The sequence below is a fragment of the Primulina eburnea genome, chromosome 14 (genome assembly GCF_022965805.1).
Source record: "Primulina eburnea isolate SZY01 chromosome 14, ASM2296580v1, whole genome shotgun sequence".
In the NCBI taxonomy this organism is placed as follows: domain Eukaryota; kingdom Viridiplantae; phylum Streptophyta; class Magnoliopsida; order Lamiales; family Gesneriaceae; genus Primulina; species Primulina eburnea.
The window spans coordinates 30,256,829-30,278,325 of record NC_133114.1 but is presented as its reverse complement, the minus strand read 5'-3'; the positions used below and the strand labels follow the sequence as shown (position 1 = coordinate 30,278,325).

The 21,497-nt window shown below is 32.2% G+C and overlaps 4 protein-coding genes across 5 annotated transcripts; all 4 read left to right on the top strand.

The window, feature by feature from the left end:
- Window positions 1-2,777: 2,777 nt before the first annotated feature.
- Window positions 2,778-5,434, top strand: LOC140812548 (probable aminotransferase TAT2). Its single transcript, XM_073170843.1, has 7 exons — window positions 2,778-3,196; window positions 3,773-4,112; window positions 4,211-4,429; window positions 4,548-4,607; window positions 4,722-4,877; window positions 4,977-5,070; window positions 5,202-5,434. The coding sequence occupies exons 1-7, from the start codon at window positions 2,937-2,939 to the stop codon at window positions 5,330-5,332; spliced, it is 1,260 nt and encodes a 419-aa protein (XP_073026944.1). The 5' UTR covers window positions 2,778-2,936; the 3' UTR covers window positions 5,333-5,434.
- Window positions 5,435-5,777: 343 nt separating this feature from the next.
- Window positions 5,778-8,276, top strand: LOC140812549 (D-amino-acid transaminase, chloroplastic-like). 2 transcript variants are annotated; one of them, XM_073170845.1, is made up of 5 exons: window positions 5,778-6,292; window positions 6,642-6,706; window positions 6,985-7,157; window positions 7,272-7,945; window positions 8,019-8,276. In XM_073170845.1, exons 3-5 carry the CDS (start codon window positions 7,039-7,041, stop codon window positions 8,114-8,116), a joined length of 891 nt encoding a protein of 296 aa, XP_073026946.1. In that variant the 5' UTR covers window positions 5,778-6,292; window positions 6,642-6,706; window positions 6,985-7,038; the 3' UTR covers window positions 8,117-8,276. The 2 variants fall into 2 exon arrangements, with proteins under 2 accessions (XP_073026946.1, XP_073026945.1); XM_073170844.1 differs by lacking the exon at window positions 5,778-6,292 and adding an exon at window positions 6,304-6,559.
- Window positions 8,277-13,133: 4,857 nt separating this feature from the next.
- Window positions 13,134-13,979, top strand: LOC140812275 (homeobox-leucine zipper protein ATHB-52-like). Its single transcript, XM_073170508.1, is given in 2 exon segments — window positions 13,134-13,814; window positions 13,816-13,979. Coding segments are annotated over 2 exon segments (621 nt in total). The 5' UTR covers window positions 13,134-13,241; the 3' UTR covers window positions 13,864-13,979.
- A 3,611-nt stretch (window positions 13,980-17,590) lies between these two features.
- On the top strand, window positions 17,591-21,285 carry LOC140813202 (uncharacterized exonuclease domain-containing protein At3g15140-like). Its single transcript, XM_073171678.1, has 6 exons — window positions 17,591-17,912; window positions 18,043-18,236; window positions 19,110-19,190; window positions 20,450-20,575; window positions 20,807-20,930; window positions 21,076-21,285. Exons 1-6 carry the CDS (start codon window positions 17,673-17,675, stop codon window positions 21,274-21,276), a joined length of 966 nt encoding a protein of 321 aa, XP_073027779.1. The 5' UTR covers window positions 17,591-17,672; the 3' UTR covers window positions 21,277-21,285.
- The last annotated feature ends 212 nt before the right edge of the window (window positions 21,286-21,497 follow it).

Here is a 21,497-nt window from a genome sequence, read left to right as displayed (position 1 = left end):
AATAAATAAAAGTCATTTCTTTCCTTTTATACATATTTATTATTATTTTCTACCATTTTCATTTTTCTTCTTCTGTCGCCATCAAATCACATGCTATGCTCCTCCCTTGTTTTCCTCTTTCCTTTGTTTTTTTCTTCCACTTATTTGTCCTTGCATGTAAAATATTGTTTACTAAAATTCGTTAAATCTTGAAAGATCACTCCCTTCATGTAAAAGCTAATGGTATATAAATATATATTATACAGTCAAATATTAATTTTACCAAATTTATTTGTTAATTTTCATAAAGTTCGAGATAATAAATATAATATTTAAATATAAATGGATGTTTTTTTTTGTGATTGTGACCAATTTTGAGGTAGTTATAATTATATAAAGTAAAAGACAGGAACAGAGGCAAAGAAAATAATGAAAAGTTAAAATAGACAGCAAACAGACTCCAGTCGCGATTTTGGACGACGATTTACTGACATTTAATTAATTAATTGGAGAGCTAATTTTATAATCTAAAAATCATAATTGACTCATTGATATCTGGCCTAATGAATGTGTGTTTCCTGTTAAAAAATTTCGCAATTAATTCGTTTGGAAATAAGGTTTTTCGTTCTGTCAAAAATTTCATTTTTTCAAAATTTGAACATTTTAAAATGACATGAATAGATGTGTACATTCATAAAGTGAAACATATGAAAACACAACTTTTGATTTATTGTCTAATTAATTTATTTTTTTAAATTTATCTACAACACACACACATATGTACATATTAGTTACCCTGCACACGCGATGCGTGTGTGTACATTTTTTTTATCAGTATCGATGGACTAAAGTGAAATTTGAAAAATCCGATCATAATATTCGAAATTTATGTTTTAATAATTTATATTTATTATAATTCAGCCAAATGAAAAAAAAATATATTAAAAAATTTGAGGAGTGTGAGTGGCATTTCTATTTCCACTGAAAAGAGCTAACATTTCACTGCCATTTACACTGAAATTGTAAATGGAAAGCTGGAAAATATGGCTGTTAAAAGTTGCTTTCCGCAATTAATATTATTACAGTTACATCTGATAGATACTTAATTGTAAATAGAGTGACTCTCATGTGAGACCGTCTCACGGATCATAATCTGTGAGACGGGTCAACTCTACCCATATTCACAATAAAAAGTAATACTCTTAGCATAAAAAGTGATACTTTTGCATTGGTGACCTAAATAAGAGATCCGTCTCACAAATAAGATCCGTGAGACCGTCTCACACAAGCTTTTGCCTTGTAAATATGCTCCTTGATTTCCATTATCAATTCCCATGAAATTACAATTAAATGTGAAAACAGCTTCCCCATCATCGAAGCGTATCAATTAAAAATGTGGAATGTAAAGTCATAAATGTCTACTTAATTTCGTTGCATTAATTATTAATTTCAACCGACTTGTTTTATAAGGACAAAATTTGTTTTAGATTTCCAAGCTCAGACTTAAACTTATATTTAGATTTAGAGGTGTCAAAATACGACACGATCCGTCAACCCGATACGGAAAAAATCAGGTTCGGGTTGGGTGGATTCGGGTTAGTGCCATGTTAGGCGGGTTTCGGGTTGGGTCGCGGGTTGACCCGCGAACTTTTTTTTTTGAAAATATTACCTATATTTTTATATATTGTATGTTTGAACAACATTTATTGTATATTTATATGATAAATTTTCATCATTTAATATTTATTTTACATATTTTTATTTTTTTAACAATTTTTTATTTGATTTAGTAAATATACTTTTAATTTTCTACGATTAAAATTTCAAATTTAAATCGAAATGTTTGTTATTATGTGTTTAAATTAAAATATTATTTTTTAATTTTTTTGAATTTTTTTCATTAATTTTTTTTAAAAAAATTAATAAAATTCTAGTTAGACAGGTTGAGTCGAGTTATACGGGTTCGTGTTCGGGTTGGGTTCGGGTTGAAAAAAAATATAAAAAAAATTTCGCGGGTTGACCCGAAACCCGACCCAACCCACCCGATTGACACCCCTATTTAGATTCTATCATAAAAGGAAAAAACTTGTGTGAGACTGTCTCACGGATCGTATTTTGTGAGACGGATCTGTTATTTGGGTCATCCATGAAAAAATATTAATTTTTATACTAAGAGTATTACTTTTTATTGTGAATATTGGTAGAGTTGACCCGTCTCACAGATAAAGATTCGTGAGACCGTCTCACAAGAGACTTATTCCAAAAAATTATGTGTTTGTGTTTTTTGATCTACAACAAAATGTGTTTGCACTCCCTAGGTTCACATGTATTCCCTCGGATGAAAATGATATAAAAATAAAAAAAATATGATTATAATATATGATATTTGAGTATCAAAAGTTTCATATCCGATATTAATATATGATTTTTGAGTACCTAAACATGTATAATAAATATTTGTATTAATGACATATTTGTTTTCTGGATGAAAATCAGTACAAAACATTGAAAATATAGTATTAACATATAATATTTGAGTATCATCTATTTTAAATCTGATAGTAATATATGATTTTTTTTTTAGCACCAAAGCTTGTGTAGTAAATGTTTAATTTTTTTTAAAATTTAATATCAGGAATTAAATCGGCCATTCAACCGAATTAGAAAAAAAACAAGGTTTCGGCTACAATGAGTCGTGGAAGACAAATAATTCTTTCGGATTCTGAACCCAAAGATCCGTTTAGCAGCACCCAAACCGGGTTCATTCAAACCTCCTCCTGGCTGACATAATGTCCCATGCAAAATCAGCAAAACTCCAAAAAATTTGCACCTTCAATTTCCCAGCATTTAATCTTGTGGCCTTCGAATTACGAACCTCAAAACACAACCCAAAAAACAAAGCCAGAAAATCTGCTCCTCTACAAATATAAGCGTAGACCCGGTACTCGGTTCTTGTCATGGATGCTCAAATTTTGGGCGTGGTCCAAGAATTTGAAGCGCCAAATAATGTTACAATTAAAGGGATTCTGGGTTTGTTGACGGACAGCGTAGATTCTGATAACGATGGGAAAAAGGTGATTTCTTTGGGCATTGGGGATCCAACTGCCTATTCTTGCTTTTACACGACTTCAGCGGCACAAGAAGCTGTTGTGGAATCGCTGCGTTCTGCTAAATTCAATGGATACGCTCCCACTGCGGGCCTTCCTCAAACAAGAAGGTAATTTTTTTCCATTCAAGATGTATGTGTTTCTGTTTATATTTTGGTAGAATGCCTTGTGTTCGTCAGATGTTTAATTATAGATTTGATTTTGTTTTCATCGTTTGGATAGTGTCAAAAGGTTTCATGCATGATAAGTAAATAAATTATAAGGGGATCTGGATATTAAATAAATTGCACACACCAAAATTTATGTATAATTTTCAGTTGAAGGAGTGAATATTGGGCCCCTGTCGTATTTTTAAACGAGGGCTTTTATATTTGCAAGTTCATTCTTTTACTGTCAACTTGAAGATGTGAATTTTGAAGAATCCACCTTTTTAGATAATATAAGGAAGAACAAGTTGATACATTATGCTGATGAGACCTGAGACTAAGAACTTCCACCAAACTTCTTGGGTAAAAAAATTTCGGTGCTCAAACAAAGTGGAGAGTTAATTGTTGTCGAGGTAGTGTCTGTTCGATTAGGTTCATGGTTTAGTTTTCTTTGTGGATCGATCTTTTTCAATAGCTCATGTGGATTCAGTAAGTGTATTTACCAATTTTCTGATCTATATTATACTGATTCCTGAACAGAGCACTCGCTGAATATTTCTCCCGTGATCTTCCATACAAGTTGTCGCTTGATGATGTTTATGTCACGTCAGGTTGTACACAAGCTATCGAAATAGCTCTGTCCATCTTAACTCGCCCTGGTGCTAATATCTTGCTTCCAAGACCATGTTTTCCAGTTTATGAACTTTGTGCCGCATTTAGAAATCTTGAAATTCGACATTTTGATCTTCTCATTGAAAAGGGCTGGGAAGTTGATCTCAGTGCGGTCGAAGATTTGGCAGATCATAATACTGTTGCAATGGTAATCATAAATCCGGGGAATCCATGTGGAAATGTATATACTTATCAACAACTTAAGAAGGTATATACTTACTTTTTTTTTCTTGTGATGGTGATTGTTCGATGCTTTTCTTTATAAATTATATGGTCCCTTATAGATATCACATGAATTGAAATTAGATTGCCGAAGTTGCAAAGAGGCTTGGAATAACCGTAATTGCTGATGAAGTTTATGGGCATCTTGCTTTTGGGGCCAATCCTTTTGTGCCAATGGGTGTTTTTGGATCTATTGCACCAGTTCTTACTCTTGGATCGCTTTCAAAGAGATGGTTAGTACCTGGTTGGCGCCTCGGTTGGTTGGTTACAAATGATCCAGATGGCATTTTAAAGGTCCCTAAGGTTTGTTTCCCCCTCTATAATTCATGCATATAATATTCTAAATGCAACATTTGCGTTGCACATACAGAATTGGTTACTCGACCATTGCTTAACATGCCATTTTTGTCCATCCTTTCAGTTTCTTGAGCGGCTCAAGAAGTACTGCGACATGTGTGGAGGTCCTGCAACTTTCATACAGGTCAGAGCATCACTGTATCGATGATTTTCGGTTTTGATCAAGAACTTAAATGATCGTCGAGATGTTCTATTAGTTTCCTTGTATCTCAGCACCGCTTCTTTTTTAATGTTTCAGGCAGCAGTGCCAACAATTATTGAGGAAACACAAGATATCTTCTTCAAGAAAACTATAAATATGCTGAAGCAAACTTCGGATACTTGTTACGACAAGATTGAAGAGATCCCCTGCCTTAGTTGTCCTCAGAAACCAGAAGGATCAATGGCTTTTATGGTGAGTAATCAACATCTTTAGGATTTTATCTGTGATATCAAAATTTTGACATGTAGCCAAATTCTGATTATTTTGTGTAATACATGTTCGATGATGTAGGTGAAACTGAATATCTCCCTTCTGAATGATATCGACGATGATCTCGACTTCTGTTTTAAGCTGGCCAAAGAGGAATCTGTCATAATTCTTCCAGGTAAATTACAACCGATAATTTCGCTTCCACATCCCAATTTGTTCAACGACTTGAAGATTGTTCGTAGGAACGTATTTAAAAGAATTTCACTTTAAAACTTGTCTTGAAAGAATCGCGGTGGTGTGTTTCAGGGTTAGCTGTAGGTCTAAAAAATTGGCTCCGAATCACGTTTGCAGTCGGGCCATCTGCGCTGGAAGAAGCATTGGAGAGGGTGAAGTGTTTCTGTGAACGCCATTCCTCTCTACAAAATGGACATCCTTAAGGCTGAGTTTACTTGCCCATATAGGATTAATAATCATTTTTTATCTAATCCCATCAAATGTTTATTAATAAAAATTTTATTAATATTCATTTTTTATTAATGATTAAATAGACAATAATAATTTATCATCTTATTTTTAAAATTCAAAATACACGTATTATTATTGACAAAAACTTATGTGAGACGATCTCACGGGTCGTATTTTGTGAGACGGATCTCTATTTGGGTCATCCATTAAAATATTACTTTTTACGCTAAGAGTATTACTTTCTATTGTGAATATCGGTAGGATTGACTCGTCTCACATATAAAAATTCGTGAGATCGTCTTACAAAATACCTACTCATTATTATTTATTGATTAGTATTTCACAATCAACTTAAATATTTTAATAATCACTAACATTATCTTTCCTATTAAATCTCATCTACTCACGTAGACATAAGGTAAAAATATTGCTTGTGTAACATAAAATTGCTTTAATTTTTGACTAGTGACATTGGGTAGAATGTCATTAGCCAATGAAATAGAGAGGGAAAAAAAGCCCTTTTTACTGTTTTCCTCAATAATTTTAGACACTTTTTTCCGCCTTTTTCCCCAAAGATCGATAATATATCGAGAAAACGATGTAAATTTAATATAATTTTAATGTATTTCAAATGAATTTAATATTAACTCTTTCTCAAATTAAACCACTCTTTCGAACCAAATTCAAGAAAGACCATGTCTGAAATATATGTTTCACTTCGTGAGAATAAGAGAAATTGGGAAATATACAAAACCAAATCAAAAATGGAAGAAACTTGCATTTGGATTAAAACTACGAAGTTGAAAAAAATTTGCATTTGGAAATGAAAATCCCTGTTCACACCTCTAATCCAGATTAGACTTACCCTGACGTAAGAAATATTCAGTTTCACCCGCTTCCGTCTACACTTGCTGGAACTGGTGATTATTAAAGTACGTATTGATTCCCCGACTCTATCATTCTTGGCTTTGAGCAACGACCCGTTTCTGCTTGTATGTTTCCCTTTTTTTCCTTTCATTACATCAACGATTAACAAACTACGCCGGCTTGTCTCATTATTCATTTCTTTCTTTCTTAAAAAAGCCCACCACTTTGGTACTTTCTTAGTGAATATCGACACACCCATATCTCGTTTTTGCGGAATTCTTAGCTTTTTTGTGCTATGGCAACTTCCGATTCTGTCTCCGATGAGAAATCCGGTACATTCTTTTATTTCTTGGTTTTTTCTTAAATGTCGTGTATTTGATCCAGTTCCTTTTCTCATTCTTCTCTGATATGCAGTAATTGTACCCGAAGTGGAGAATGGCGGAGATTTCAGTGTCCATGTGTTCTCATCGGCAGAAGAGGTGAGGCGCCTACTTCTTCGATTTAGCTTAGATATGATCTCTTTGAGTTGCTTCTTTAATTTGTCTGTGTATTGGTCTAGGTTGGTTTCAAAAGAACTGATTTATCACATCAAATATTTCATGCATTATAAAACGTGATTTACCAGCTCCTGAATTGCTGATTTAGTGATGTTTCATGTTAGCGTTAAATCTGTTTTCTCTGCATTTTCTATGATGTTGGATGTATTTGAAAAACTTCTACCTTGATTTCATTTTCTTGGTTTTGTTATCATATTTAGTTGCTTTCAAAGAGGCAAGAGGAATGGCTGGGAAAGTCAAAGCCATATCCGGCCATGTATTCCAGCATATTTGGTGGGATTATTCTTGACCCTGCTATGATGGTTATCCCCCTAGATGATCACATGGTTCATCGAGGTCATGGTGTCTTCGACACCGCCATTATTCTTGATGGGTACGTACCCATCGCCGATTACCTCATTTTTCGAATTCTGTGTTCTGTATCAAAGAATTGTGATTGATGTTTTCGAAATCTCCAACTTGAATGGTAAATCGTTGCTACTCGCAGACACCTCTATGAATTAGACGTCCACCTAGCCCGTTTTCTCAGATCAGCTACAAAAGCGAAAATTGTTTCACCCTTCCCTCAATCTACTCTTAGAAGCATTCTTATTCAGCTCACAGCAGCATCAAATTGCCGAAAAGGAACTCTAAGATACTGGTTAAGTGCGGGGCCAGGGGACTTTCTACTCTCCCCTGCAGGATGCCCAAAATCTGCATTCTATGCAGTAGTCATTGATCATAACTTTTCTCAATGTAAAGAGGGAGTCAAAGTAATAACATCTAAAATCCCAATGAAATCTCCCTTTTTTGCTACAATGAAAAATGTGAACTACCTCCCAAATGTTCTATCCCAAATGGAAGCCGAGGAGAATGGAGCATTTGCCTCTATATGGGTAGATGAGGAGGGACATATTGCCGAAGGTCCAAATGTGAATGTGGCATTTATTACTCGTGAAAAGGAACTAATCTTACCATTCTTCGACAAGATTTTAAGTGGATGCACTGCTTTAAGGCTTCTTGAACTGGCACCTAAATTAGTCGATCAAGGGCGTTTGAAGGATGTTAGAATCAGAAACTTGACTGTGGAAGAGGCCAAAGGGACGGCTGAGATGATGTACGTTGGAAGCACGCTTCCCATCTTGCCAATCATCTCGTGGGACGAGGGGCCTATTGGAGATGGTAACTCACTCTAAACTTTTTGGTCTCGGTTATTAGACTTTGCATTGAAATTTGATGTATGTGCTTGATACAGGTAATGTGGGAGAATTGACGATGGCCCTCTCGGATCTGCTTTGGGAAGATATGATTTCTGGTCCCGAAACGCAAAGGATCCCGGTTCCTTACAAGTGAGGATTCAATTTTCTTTGGATGTTTAAAGATGGTTGTGATTGTTTCTGGAATTCTGTTTTCTTCTTCATGGAGCACGCTATTGTCAAGACCAGATTCAGTAATTTACAATAGAAATGAGAGTAAATAAGCAGTTTTAAGAAATGTACAAGTCATTCCATGCAAAAGATCAGATCCAACATTCTTGCATTATCACAATGTTTAACTTAATTTTTACAATAAATAGAGTTAAAAAATAACTATATTTTGGCCTTGAAAAATAAAATAAAATTGATGGCCCAAGGAAATATATGGAGTGAAAGTCCATCGAAAGAAAATATTTCTCACATTAGGTTAAAAGATAACTGATGGCTGAAATTTTGAAGAGTTATAAGAACGACTAAGTTAGGGGTCATGAAACGGACCGCTACCACACATACATGGTCGTGTAAAAAATCGAGTATCAACCGTTAATGAGTATCGAACAAAAACAGAAAGAAGAATTCAGAAGCTACACAACTCATCAATTAACAAATCAAGCAAAAATGCTTAGCAAATTTTGTTAATTCTAGTTCATTTTATTTTACTTATTTTCAGTTTCTATGATTTTAGTTTTCTTAACTTTAGCATATTAGATTTAATTTTTAATTTCTAATTGTAAAAATGTCGATTCATAAAAATATAATTTGTTTTGTCGTTGTTTATGAATATTTCTTTCATTTTCTTTGTTTTTCTAAATTAGTTTCTGGTTCTTGATACTTACCGAAAGAGTTGAAACTAACTCCTGATTCGAGGCTAACATAGTTTGGTTTAGAAAGGGGATTTCACACATTTGACATGATTTCGTGACTGGCCCGTCACGTAAATTTTTTTGTGCAAACATTATATTATCATTATCATTGAATTTATTATCTCATCTTTTAAGTAACGGCCCATTCTACAAGCCCAAAATTTATAAATAAAACCCCAAGAAGCAGTGTTCGTTTCTTATTGTCGTAAATATACCCATTATCCCACACGAAAAATAGAAGTTGGTAACTATTCTCTACCTCGGGGGACGAGGATACGAACCTAACCAAAGAAAGTTACAGCAAAGAGTAGGTCTCATGTGAAACCGTCTCACGGATCATAATCTGTGAGACGGGTCAACCTTACCCATATTCACAATAAAAAATAATACTTTTAGCATAAAAAGTAATACTTTTGCATGGGTGACCCAAATAAGAGATCCGTCTCACAGATACGACCCGTGATACCGTCTCACACAAGTTTTTGCCTACAGCAAAACAAGCAAAGTATAATATATACTAAAAAGAGTCTAATGTGAGATCGTTTCACGGATCTTAATCTGTGAGACGGGTCATTCTTATCCATATTCACAATAAAAAACAATAATCTTAGTATAAAAAATAATAATTTTTCATGGATAACTCAAATAAGATATACATCTCACAAATACGACCCGTGAGACCGTCTTACACAAATTTTTGTCTACTAAAAATATTTTAAATGAAAAAAACAATGAATAAAAATTTCATAATAAAATTGGATCTACTCATTTTCATTTAAAAATATGCCCAAAAACATCACATTTTCCAAAATACACTACACAAAAATATTTTAAAATATATCAATGTTTTGACTGTTTTTTTTAATGATAAATGATTTTGAGTCATTATGTAATTCGTATCCAATAATATCAAATTCGAGTGAATATAACACATTTGAATTTTAGCAAAAACTTAAATGTGCATCAATTTGGGAATGTATCAAATGAATTTATTTTCGAGAGTTCAACCTGTTAACCGATTATTGAAATGTCGGATCATATCATGTCGAAAATAAATTAAAATATTTTTTTATTGTATAAGAAAATAGCCTTGATAATTGATATATATTAAGTAACAATCCAACAAAAGAGTGGTAGAGACCAAAATAAATTTATACATCTTATTTACAAGTAATAATAATTATTATATAGTTATATTTATTAATATTGTACCAATTTTTTAATTTTAAAAAAACAACTCGTTTAGTTATTAGTGATTCACCACCGATTTATTTGATTATTTTATGGGTCAATTTAAATTCATTAATTAAACGATTCCGACCGGAATAGAATCGGGAAAAAAATTAATTGGAACTGTCTTTTTGTTTTTTCCCCCTTCAAATGCGAAATTTGGTGTTCAATAATGCTAAAGTATGTAATTATTTGGTGCTAGTTGCTACAAAGGTGCATGAACTAATCAAGCTTCCCAACACTAAATGTTAACAACTGTGGGGAATATTTGACTCTCCAACTACATGCAATGTTGAAATTAGCTAGTTGAAATTTAATGCAGCAATATAGAAATTTTATATATATATATATATATATATATATATATATATATATATATATGTATATTTGTGTGTGTAATTTGAGGTCAATTAAGGTAGACAAGTTCAGAATGGTAGATTTCACGAAACTTCCTAACGGGGTTTGTTTGATTCATAAGTTCATGTTGACGGCGGTCGACAATTCTTTAGCTATATATCAATCTAAGAGTGTAAATATTTTGGTAATAAATAAATAAACTAGTGAAAAGTTATATCAACCGATCTAAAAACAACATGTTGCATTAAATGTTTGCAAGTGTACAATTAAAGCTCGGAAAAATTATATATACGGATAGCCGATATAACGTATGTTTTTTTTATATTAATCGGGTGGGATTTTATTATGTGAAAATACATCTGATCTTGCACACAACAAATTTAAAAGAAACCAACAAATATATATTACCAAGAAGTTTCCAATGTAGTAACTGCGCCGGGGGGTGGGCGATGGTGATATTTTGTTTTTGGGGGGACACGTACAAAAAGTCGTCATAAGACGAACTAATTGAAAATCAAATACATCAGTCTCCAGTCTTGAAAATATATATTCCATGACTGACGATTCTAATTAATATTTTATTATTTGTCACCTCTTGTCACAAATAAATTAGGGAAAAAAAATTGAAAATAAGTTATACTTAATGTCAATCGATGATGAATACGAATTAGTTACTTACATAGATCAATTGTGTTGTTATGTTTTGATGTAAAAGAAAAGAGAGAAGATACATATGATTTGAGATTTCTTTCGCCACGTGCTTGCGATTTTCGTGAAAATAAGGATGAAATAAATTATTGTTGTGCTTATCTAGAGAAATAATTACTTAGTATATAAAATGATGAGCATTAAAAAATAGCTTATCTTGGACTTAGCATAAAACGAGGAAATTATTTAATGGAGGAATAAAAATATAAGCAGGTTCATGCTCCAAGTGTAGAGCTTCTTGTACCATGTTATTTTAAGGTCATTATTGAAGTTAATCCATAAACAGATAAAGTTTTTAAATCGGAATACTAATTCCCCCCAAAGAAGACTGTTTCTAGACTTCCTTTTGTAGGACCAAAACCCACGTGAACACACTTGTTCATGCATGACAAATCACCATCTACACTCTAATGCATTCTACATATAATTTGATTATGGTATCTCGAGTTTTCAAATTTTGATTTTGGTATACTGATTTTGAATTTTATTGGCTTTTACACTTATTGATTTCGTTGGAGTGCTGACATGACTCCGGAAATTTTTTATGTGATATATGAAATTGTCGACTCTTCTGATATCACGTCAAGAATTTGACGAAAATCGACAAAAAAAAAAATTTAGTTCGAAAAATTATTATAAAAAAACAAAATTGGACAAGTTGTTTTACGAAATACATAATTAATATATTGTTACAAACCATTTCGGTTTCATATTTGCTTGAAAGTAAATTATTAAATACAAAGCTTGGAAATATTTCACGTCTAAAAACTCCGATATATATGAAGACATGATTTCAAGTCATATGCATTATATGTTCGTCGTAATTTCATATGTTAAATCTTTTTAACTTTAGTGACTAGCTTAATCTATTAATGATTGTTAAAGAAATTTACAAGTCTAAATATTTTAAAATGATCGGATTTATTATGTATAATTTAATATTAACAATGAAAATCAATGACAAGTTAACTCGTTTATTTAAAGTTAGTTTATATAATTTATAGATAACATGATGTTAATTTTGGGACGGATCATAAAATTACATGCAACACAAAATAAGAACTAAAATGTACTTATTATTATGAGTAGGTTTTTTGTGCAATGGTCTTATTAATCTAATTTGTGAGACCAGGTCGATTTGATCCATATATGCAGTAAAAAGTTATATTTTTGACATAAAAATTAATATTTTTTTAGCTAAAATCGACATATATTACAAAATATACTTTTGACGTAAAAATTAATATTTTTTTATTCAAATCATCATATATTACAAAATAGTTTTTTCGTAATATAACTAATAAAATTGATATTTTGTATAGAAAATGATAATTTGAATATAAAAAGTCATATTTTGATGGGTTAGATACTTTTCACTCGAATCAACATATATAACATAATATTTTTTCATAAAATAACTAAAAAGCCAATACTTTCGAAGATGAAAAATATTATTTCAGGTATAAAAATTAATGTTTTCATGAGTCAGGTCGAAGATCCATTTGACAAAGTTTATCCACGAGACGATCTCACATAATTTTTTGTGTATTATTATTAAAATGGGAAAACTGCATTTTTAGTTATTTATATTTACATATTTCGATTTTGATAATCTTATTCGTCATTTATCTTTCATATTTTGGGTAATTTTAGTCATTTTTTAAATCGAGAGTGCTTATGAAACATTGCATACGTAAATTTCATGTTAATATCATGTCGTAGCTACGTCGAAACAATTACTAACTAATTTTTTTTAACAAAAAAAACAAATATAGTGAAATATGATTAAAATTTGATAATATAGCTGGAATATCAAAATTGCAAAACGATAATTAATACATTTGACAAAAAAATTGAATTTTCCCTTTGTTCAAATCATGTTAGGAAAACGTTGAGAGCTTCTTAATTTCGATTGTCAACTGATGGCTCCAGCTAATATGAGTTGCTCTCTATAAATAAACGCTCGCAGAATTCCTCTAACACCATCATCAGGCAAACCCTGTCTTAAATCCAATTGCCCACTCACAGAAAATAGTGAACAAATCCCAATATAGAAGAAACAAAATGAGTCTCCCAACAAGCAACCCCAAAAACAACTCATCCAAACATGACAAAAAAAGGCTGAATCAAAGCCAAGTCCAGCTCCTCGAGTCAAGCTTCGATGCTAGCAAGAAGCTCGACCCGGAGCGCAAGTTCCAGCTGGCGCGCGAACTCGGCGTCCCCCCGAGACAGATCGCCATTTGGTACCAGAACAAAAGGGCCCGCTGGAAGAACCAGAGCCTGGAGCTCGACTACAGCGCGCTTGAGGTCCGGCTCGAGGCCGCGTTAACCGAGAAAAAACAATTGGAGAAACAAGTGTGCAATCTCCGTGGAGAGCTGAAACGGGCTCAAGAAATGCTCTTCGCTTCCAGTCTGCAGGCTCGAGCTGAGGCTCAGCCTCAAGCCAGTCAAGCTTGGATCCCTCCGGTTTCTTCTCTGTCCAGTTGCTGCGACGAAGGCGGCGGAAGCTCTAGCCTGAATGATGATGTTGTTTGGTCGGGGAACTGGGCCGCCGCTGGTGATCAAGCTGATTTGCATTATGAAGAACTTTATGCATGTTTGATGATGAATGGGAAGTATTTAAACGAATTAATGGAATAATGAGAAGGATTTCTGGGTACAGACACCTGATCTTGATGTAGTTTAATCCGTGAAAATTATTGATTTTTTATCATTAGTTTATTGTTGAAATTCTTTATCAATAATCAGCATTAGCTTTTTAATTAGTCGAAAAAACTAAGAGTGGTTGATGAGTTTCAGACACTGAAGTCACAAGTTTGAAAATCGATCTCATGTTCGATATTCAATTATAACATATGTGATTTCGATCATTTTGTTATTGGAACAATTTCAGTATGCATGTATATTAAATAATCAATAAAAATTTAGTGTTTATTGATTTAATCTGAATGCGGGTCTCCTCTCTCGATGTTAATTTTCGATGCTCTTATTCATAATATTTGTATATTGTTGTCTATAAAATATATTAATTTAAGTTGATATATCATATTTTAATTTTATCAAATGTATATGTAATGCATATTAATTATAAATAAACGAAAAAGTAATTTTGCCCTTGCCTTATAATGGTTTACTATATACTCAAATCGTCTATCACAAAAAAAAAAAAAGAGGCATCGTCTAAAGGGTCAGACGAAGGTTTTGGCGATGGTTTGTTGGTCAGTAACCGGAGGTCGCGTCGCCTCCTACTAACGACGGTTTCTCAGTAATCGTTACAAATTAGCGACAGTTTTGTTGAAATAAGAAGTATATATAGATAGCCTACATGTGTATATGTTTACTAACTAATAAACAAACACGATAAAGCCAATGCAGATTCTTTTTGTCCTTGTTTGAATTTTTTTAAAAAAAATTAAATATAAAACATTAATTAGATACATTTCCTTATATCCAAAATATATATATATATATATATATATATATATATTTATTTATGATATCTTCTCCATATGTTAAATTCATTTTGTTGAAAAAAAAAAGCTAAATAATTGATGAGAAAATTAATTCCTCGAAAAACCTCTTAAAAATTATTACAAGGTGTGATTCTTCCTTACCACATAATAAGTTGACATTAACACTAAACGGGAATTCTCTCTTAATTTAAAATTAAAATCATATCTATGAACTTTAACAAAACATGTTCCTGTTAATGTAATCTTTTGTTTTGTAAGCTTAAATTTGTATTTAAAGTTTGTCTGACAGAAATTAATACGAGAAATCTTGGATATTAATTTTCAGGCCAACTAAAATAATGAGGAAAGTTTATGTTATAAAAAATTTGGGTGCAAAAATATTTTAGTTCGAAGGCAAAATCGACCTTTAAAAAAAATAATATTTAACCAACATGTATCAATAAACATTTGAAAAAAAATTCATTTACAAAATCTGATAATTTATCGATAGCTAGTATATACTATAATATCATGGATTAAGGCAGCCAAGCCAACCTCAGCATGTAGGAATTTGCCACGATATTTCTGGGACTAGACATTACGAGACATTAACATAAATTTTTAAAAATTGTCGTGACAGAAATTAATTATATCTATATATTTAATATATCTTTATAAATAAACAACTATAGTAAATCAGAGTTAAAACTTATTTTAAAATTAAATAAATAAATTAGAATTTTAATGCAAATGAGGGAGAAAAAAAACCCTTCGAGATTCATAATTAGAAATTAGAATCAAGTCGTACCCAAAAATTGATATTTTGTATCTGTCGCTTTTGTTTACTTTCTTTAACGCTTCCCATCAAGTTTTGGTGAGCAAAATTGGAAAATAATTCTGGCGCCGCCTATCAAATCCCTATTTTTTTATAAGTTTTTTTTTAAAAAAAATTATTTCTATTTTTTGTGCTATTATTATATATCAAATCTCGATAAATGACAAGATCATTAAAATCATCTTCTATTCATTGCTTAGTCGTGGGACAACTTTAAGTTGTAGCGTCGTTTTCAATTTAATGTCACGCAATTATTATGACATATAATTCGTACTCTACCAAAAGCCTTCGTTGATAAATTTTTTATAATCAACAAATTACCCTTTTCATATCTTGAGAAAATTAAAAGTTTGCGATGATATGAGAAACCTAAAACTAAAAACAAAGAGTAATTAAATAGAACTACCGAGAATCAATAATCTCGAACCAATTTTGCTTGGACGTTAAATGTGCATGAGTATGAATAATACTGAGATTAATGAATTTCTAGGAAGTTTTCATGTGTAAAATTGCTGACATTGCGTATCTTGATCTGGTTGATTAAGTAAGCAGTAAAAAAGTGATGTTAGATCTTAGCGAATAATACTCTCTTTGTTAGGGACGTAACAAAAAGTAGGAAAAATATAAAAATAATATATATAAGGTATATGAGACATCACTAGCAGATATATACACATATCTCCGGATTCATGGACTTAGCATCTCGATCTATTAACATCCAAATAAGCGTACTATGCACTACTACAAGTACAAAGAAATAAATTAAATCGTGGCTAACAAGTATAACTTTTGACATAATGACAAACGATTGATCTTTTAACACATATATTTCCTAAGTCACGTATACATAGACTTCAATTCCTGTTTTAGTTGTCACTCAAATATATAATCTAATTTCTATATTTAATAACAATTTTTTTATTTTTTTTATCGATGTTTTATATTGCGCAAGTCTTGGAAAGACACGTCTTTTTTAAATAAATATAGAAACAAAAAATTTATTTATAAAATATGTTTTTCCAATATATTCTTAATTTACGTAAAAGTAATAATAATCTTGATTCTTGAATCTATATTACTTGTTTGAGAATTACATATTTATTAGCCATCAATTGTATTTTTCATTTTATAGGGGCTGACTTTTTTGTATCAACTTTGATGACTTTTAACCCTTGCACAATAATATACTGCTACCTATGATCAATTTTCAAACTAAGAAATTAATTTGCTAGATCAACAACTGGCACATGTATAAACCCACGCCACGCACACATGCTTTTTTACAATAGTCATATTCCATATATAATTTATATTTAAACATGTTTTCCTTTTGTTATTAATCTCCAAATGCTTATAAATCTTTTGAAATGTGTATTGTCAATACTAATTATGTATACAATTGAATAATCAAGACGTTCTCTTTTCATAACTCGGACTAAAGGTTCATACTGGTTAATATAATGAGACGAAACTCCAATTTGACCTAACTCATAAAAAATATTATTTTCGTAATTAAAATGAAACGTGTTGACTCGTTACACGGATATAGACCTATCGGACGGTCTTACAAAAGATATGCTCATCAAGAACGAAAGTTGAGGATATTTTTGTTTTTATTTTCAAATTTCTGTTTCTGGTTTTGAAAATAAAAATAATACACTATCATTCTCTCAACATACATACTATTGTCAACTAATATTCTTCAAATAACCATATCATCTTGTTGTACTCTACGTTAAATTCTTATATAGTGTGATATCTATAAGAGAGAGTTTGCAATCTCTAAAAATATAATCATTGATTTTTTACTTTAAAAATTGGTTTTTTGCATCTGTTTAACTTAAAATTATATGTTAGCTTTTATATAATTTAATTGAAATCTAAAAGATGAATAGATGTTGATTTCGTTTCTATGATAGCGATTCTAATAAAATTTTAGAATAATTTATTTATAAAAATCTACTTTTAAATTTTGTGCATGAATACAACTCAAAATAAATCCGAATGGAAAAGGTATTTGGCTCCTTTGAAAAATAATTTAAAATTGAGGTAATTCGATGTGATTTGGCCCAATATATGACTTGGAGATAGGACTTTACTACCCAAAGCAGAATACCAGAGCCCACCAGGCTAGAATTCTCCATACCCACGGGAGAGTACAATAGCCCATCAGCGCTAGGATTCACATCACGCATACTTTTCGCCGCCATGGCCACGTGGAAAACACCACCTTCGCTCCGGCGAACACTCTTTGTTCCCCCCTCCCTGTCCTTGCCACCACTTTTACTCGAAAAACAGCAATCTAATCGTAATACTATACACTGCAGCTCTTCTGCCACGGAAGAATCGCCCGTATTCTCTCCCATCCGGTCCAACATCCGGAAGCCGGGCAGAGACTCAAGCTGGAAGCCAATGTGTCTGTACAACTCTCAAGGAATTTGCACTAAGGTAATTGGTGATCACTTATGTAGTTATTTATTTACCCATTGTAAATTTGCCACCAGGTGATTCGTAAACGCGATATGATATTGAAAATTATTGTAGTGGTTAATCTTTTATTTCTTTGTTATGGGCATAGATGGGTGATCCTTTACACGTACAAAGGTTCAACCATAGTTTCTCAGTAGGAAGTGTTCCGGACTTGAAGAAATTCCGGGCTCAAGAGTTTGATTATTTCTTGGTGCTGGATTTAGAGGGAAAAGTTGAGATTTTGGAGTTTCCGGTTATGTTGTTTGATGTGAAAAATATGGATGTGTTGGATGTGTTTCACAGGTGAGGACTTTTCTCATGTACTAATAAAATATATTGCATATCTTTTGTTGGTTTAAGCTTGTCCTCGAGATAAGGATGTGCTTGTTGAATTTTACTTTATAACACTTCGGAGAACCATGTCATTTTACCTTTTCTATGTACATAAACTGCATGAACATTTTTAGCTTCAGGGAATGAATGTTTTTGTACCCAACTGGTTGTTGAACTTTTAGGAACCTTTTTGGCATGTAAATGATGGGTGTGGATTGAAACTAATGCAGATTGCAGAATATGTTCATTGAGTCCCTGGTTGGGCATTTTTGTAGGGAAGACTGGGGAATATGCTCATTTACATTCTTTGAAGTTAAAACCATACCTAAGGGCGGTCATAATCTTAAGCTGAGTAAAACTTACCAAGATGAATTCTCTTATCACCAAAAAATCATGGATTCCCTTGTTGAGCATTTTACCTGATCCAGTTCAAGTTTGACATGCTTTTCTTGTGTCATCACAAACCAAAAAAAATATATATCATGTTTTTTTAGAATTTTCAAATTTCATGTGTTATAGGGGTTTCTTTTAGATTTGAACAATAATTATGATACTTGGTACTTGGCAGAATTAAAAACCTATAAAAAAGGGAGCTGGAAGCCCTTTAGTTACGTTATTTTGTTTTCGTAAAATTTTGTCTTCTTAAGAAATGAAACTTTATTGTGTTCAAATGGAAAATAAAGTTACCTAAATAAAATAGCAATGATGGTATGTTTTTGCGATCACTTTCTTGATTAGCGAATTGGGAAACGAATATTGAATAATCTGCTGAGAAGCCAGATCTGTTGCTACATGAGTAACATTAAATTGCTGATAATAAATTTCCTTCTCTTATCCATGCAGGTTTGTAAGGCCTACGAAAATGAGTGATCAAAGAATAAATGAATATATAGAAGGGAAATATGGAGCCTTTGGGGTTGATCGGTATGGTCTTAGATCTGTTTTAACTATCTTAATGCTCGAATTATGCTTATTCTGTGTTTGGGTTTCCATGTTAAGTCTCATCAACGTGACTTAAAATTTTATGACAATTTTGCTCGAGAGTTGAAGCACTAGTTTTAGATTTTTTTCTCGCTTTCCCCCTGCAAGAAGCTTTTTGTTTTGGTGAACCAAACTGATACATATCATGGGTTGAATTATTTTCAAAACCATGGTGCTAAAGTAGGTTAAATTCTCTATCCCATGGCACATTATTATCCATTATTGGAGCTTTAGGCAAGAACATAAATCTGCACCTGACTGCAACATGTGCATTAGAGTTACTGAACATTCTACCATTCCTTTACTGAATACTTAAAAATAGCAAATTATTGGCTTAGAACCCTCGTCTTTTGTACCCATTATCCACTGGTGCATTTTTATCTTCTATTTGTACTTAACTAGCCACTGTGTAATTAAATATTGAAAAGAACTCGTACTACCAAAGTGGTATAGTCGGATGTATAAAAAATCTATGTACATGTAAAGTTCTTAGTTCTATAGGCATTGCCTTGAGAAATTTGATCAAAAGTTTTCAGGTATTTTAATTGTGGGAATATATAGGGCATCATGCTTCCGTAAGATAGCTCCATACTACATAACCACACAATTCTGGGAAGTTAATTCCCTAAAAATGTTCTTGATTCTCTAATAGTAATTTCCATGCAGTGATATGCGTGTTCACTTGGTGTCAAAACGGATTTGCATTTTCTAGCAATTTGAAGACGATATTTCCTGATCCAGTTTATGACAGCTCTGTAGCTTGTCTAGGACATAATTTCTAGTCTAAGGTGATGAAAATTCTGCAAAGCCATATTGAATCACTAGAATCCCCGTCTTAAACAAATCAATCATTTGTAGTATATTGACGGCTGACTTGATGTTATTAGTATCATTTAATAGATTGCTTAATCATTGCCTTTTGATTCAGAATTTTGTGACGCTGTTGTCCTTATTTTGTCAATGTTCTTAACTGGAAATTCATTATCAACGTAAAATCCTCGAGGTTTATTATCAAATAATTATAATTTATGGTTGATTTAGGATTTCACATGGCCTTTGCGTGGTTACCTTTGCCTAAATCTTTCTTAAAGATTCTCTGTATAATTTTCTCGAAGTAGTTCTCCCATCTAATTATATGGTGTTGTATTTGTTATTTTTGGTAATGGTATGACAGAAACTGATTCATTGTTAATTATTCTCAGTGTTTGGCACGATACAGCTGTAAAGTTTGAAGAGGTTATTGAGCAGTTTGAAGCATGGCTAGATAAGCATAAATTATGTGGAAATGAACGAGGTGGGTGTCTAGAGAAAGGAGCATTTGTAATTTGGTGAGATGCTTAATTAAATATCTGAGTGTGAATAGTGTAATCTTAATATTTGAAACGATGACTCATATTTTATATAAACCAGGTTACATTCACAACATTACATCGATTTTTATCGTCAAAAAATTTAAAGACAAATTATATGCTGGGGCTTATGTTTCTTTCCAGAAGAAAGGAACAGTATAATTTTGTTTCGGTCATCCATCTGACATGGCATTACTCTGTATGCGCCAGTGGTAATTGGGACTTGAAAACCTCAATCCCCCATCAGTGTGCTGTATCAAACATGAAACTCCCACCATATTTTATGGAATGGATCAATCTAAAGGACGTGTACCTAAACTTCTACAACACAAGGGTGAGTACATAAAGTTTTTTGTCTCCAATATTGCACCACGCACATCGCCGAATTCTGCTCCTATTATTATGTGCTCTGCTGTTTTGCTGCACTCGTTAGAAAACAAATAAATTCAACAACTAAGTTGTTTCTTGCATGGATGTAGGCACCAGGAATGCTCTCGATGATGAGGGGACTCCAGATTCCTCCACTAGGAAGTCACCATCTTGGAATCGATGATGCAAGAAATATAGCACAAGTGTTGCGACACATGCTTACTGATGGTGCCATTTTGAAAATAACAGCCAGAAAATCCCCAGATGCTCCTGATAACGTTAAATTCCTCTTCCAAAATCGTGTGAGGTAGTTTTTTTTTTTTTTTTTTTTTTTTTTGGCGCGGATAAGGTCTGTACATGTCTTGCGATTTTCAAAATATTGAGTATGATGTTGAATAATATTTAATAAATAATAGTATGTTTGATTTGATTGACTGAATTTATGATAAGATGATAAACTATGATTTTGTTTTTTAATAATAAATTAATATAAATAAAACAGATATATAAAGGATAATAATATAATTTTAAA